Source organism: Propithecus coquereli, unplaced genomic scaffold (assembly GCF_000956105.1).
Source record: "Propithecus coquereli isolate 6110/MARCELLA unplaced genomic scaffold, Pcoq_1.0 Scaffold158, whole genome shotgun sequence".
Classification (NCBI taxonomy): Eukaryota; Metazoa; Chordata; class Mammalia; order Primates; family Indriidae; genus Propithecus; species Propithecus coquereli.
The window spans coordinates 1,580,930-1,583,507 of NW_012140302.1; the positions used below are offsets into that span (position 1 = coordinate 1,580,930).

At 49.0% G+C, this 2,578-nt stretch overlaps 1 protein-coding gene across 1 annotated transcript in view; it reads right to left on the minus strand.

Moving 5' to 3' along the window:
• PTCRA (pre T-cell antigen receptor alpha) overlaps positions 1-2,578 on the minus strand; it is a 24,265-nt gene that overhangs the window by 15,486 nt on the left and 6,201 nt on the right. The window contains exons 2-3 of the mRNA XM_012640796.1: positions 1,157-1,471; positions 254-298 (exon numbers count right to left, since the gene is read on the minus strand). Of these exons, the coding sequence (XP_012496250.1) occupies positions 254-298; positions 1,157-1,471 (360 nt within the window). The remainder of the gene's footprint in view (positions 1-253; positions 299-1,156; positions 1,472-2,578) is intronic.

Genomic DNA, 2,578 nt, shown 5'->3' on the forward strand with positions numbered 1-2,578 from the left:
TTAGCTGTCACCTGTGCTTCTCAACTGATGTCCAGGAATTAGGCTGGGATCAGAGGCTCCACCCCCATTTTATCCTAGGGTAGACTGAGGTCCAGGCTACCCAGTGCCCCAGCCTAGCAAGGCAGCCTGTTCATAGGATACATGTCAGCCCCCTGCATGGGACCCATCAGGTCAGAGCCGAATGCCCCACCCTCTAGGCCCAAGGTCCTGGTCCATGGGCTCTTATTCCCCACCCCTCATCCCAAGTACTCACCCCTGAGAGGCTTCTTAGGGCAAGTCCTGGCTGTAGAAGCCTCTCCTGTGGGCCAAGGATAAGGGAGTAAGTCCTTCAGGATGGGCCATGCCACTGCGTCCCCACAACCCCAGTGCTATGCCCAGGCCCTGGCACAGGGCAGTTTTCAAGGCATGTTGGATAAATGGGCAAAAGACCCAGCAGCAGAAACCCTGAGCCCATATTGCTGTAAGTCCTCTGAGGGACCCAAATATCCCTCACTCTCCACTGTCCCCTGTTCTGAGCCCTAGGGGGCTGAGGTGCCTCAGCACTTTCAGATAAGGAACCAATTCTCTTAGCAACATTCTTTGGAAGTCAGGGCATTCATTCAACAAACATTCCCATTTGGAAGATGACAAAACTGAGACAATCCAGAAAGAGAAAGTAAGTCATCTGATCAGTGCTAATAATAGCTGACTTCGGACATGTTATTTAACCGCCCTGTGCCTGTAAAACTGGGGAAATAATATGACCTACCTCATAAACGTAAAGTGTTTAGAGCAATTGCCTGGCACAGACTAAACAGAGTAAATGATAGTGATTTGTTATTTAATTAGCATTTGGTCCTTACACGGTGTATACATGTAGGGTGATATATATGTGTGTATATCATCAATCCCAGGTGGAAGGAGGCATCATTATCTCTTAGAAGTCATGCAGCAGAGCCTGAATTTGAACCAGATATTGCAGCTGCAAATCCCAGGATTCATGGCCCTGAGGCTACTCTGCCCTGAGCCCAGGTGTCAACTCACCTGGATGGTCAACACTTGGACACCCTTCATGCCTTTGTGGACTGGAGCCTGCCCTCCCTTGAACCATGTCCTGGTTCTAGAGTGTGTGGAAGGGGACAGGGAACATCCATAGCGTCCCAGGCTCCATCCTCACCTGACAGCTGTAGGGGCTGTGTGCTCCTGCTGTGGCGCCCAGGCCCAGTGTGGCAGACCAAGGGCTCCCATGCTGCCAGCTCCTCAGAGGGCAGGGAGAGCTGGGCCAAGCTAGTCCAGGTGCCATCTGTTGCTGGGGAAGGGCCGTAGTTGAAGGCATCCAGTGCACTGCCATTGCCGGCTGAGAACCAGATGGGGCTGTGAAGGCCGGGGGGTGCAACATCGAGGACCAGGCAGACCACCAGCATCTGCTGCTTCCCATCCACCAGTAGTGTGATTGGTGGGGCCAAGGAAGGGAAGGGCGTGCTGCCCACACCTGCAAAAGAGTATCCACTTATGGGTGCTAGCCCAGTCTGTGCCCTCCCAGGCCAGCATCTCATTGCAGGCTAGGGTTCTGGGTTTCTATCTTTATATCTATCTTTCCACCATCCACCTACCTACCTTCCACCCACTTACCCATCCCTCCCCACTTGCACTTACCCATCTAACCACTCTTCCTTTCATTCACTCATCTATTTATCCAACCTTTCTTCCATCAACCATCTATCCTCCATCTATTCTTTCTACCTTCCATCTATATGTCTGTCCATCTACTCATCTATCCTTCTGTCCACCTGTCTATCATATCTGAGCCCCTTTCTGTGCCAGGCACCAGAGATATGACACTTGGGTAAGTCAAGGAGCTCAGTCCTATAGGAAAGATGGCAAATGCATAAACAAACACTTATAATATGATGGAGTGCCAGCCTCAGAAGAGTGGTTACCTCTGGGGAGGAAGGGAAGGAAACAGGACCAGGAATGAGATCAATGGGGGCTTCAAATATTTCTGAAACTTTTTGTTTATTTAAAAAAAGGCCTTGGCCAGGCGCGGTGGCTCATGTCTGTAATCCTGGTACTCTGGGAGGCCAAGGTGGGAGGATTGCTTGAGGTCAGGAGTTCGAGACCAGACTGACCAAGAAACCCCATCTCTACTAAAAATAGAAAAATTAGCTGGGCATGGTGGGACCTGCCTGTAGTCCCAGCTACTCGGGAGACTGAGGCAGGAGGATCGCTTGAGCCCAGGAGTTTGAGGTTATTGTGAGCTAGGCTGACGCCATGGCACTCTAGCCTGGGTGACAGAGTGAGACTGTGTCTCAAAAAAAAAAAAAAAAAGGCCGATTCAAATACGACAAATGTTAACCCTTTTTTACTCCAAGTGGAATGTGCATGGGTATTTGTTGTGTTATTCTCGGTTCTTTTCTGTAGGTCTGTAGGTGTTTGTTTTTTTTTTTTAAACAGCTTTGTTGAGATATAATTTACATACCATACAATTCACCCACTTAAAGTACAGGTCTATTATTTAATTATCTTAAAAACTATGTCATACAAAGTACTGCAGACATTTGTCCTATATTTTCCAGGATAGTCCTGATTTTCAACAATC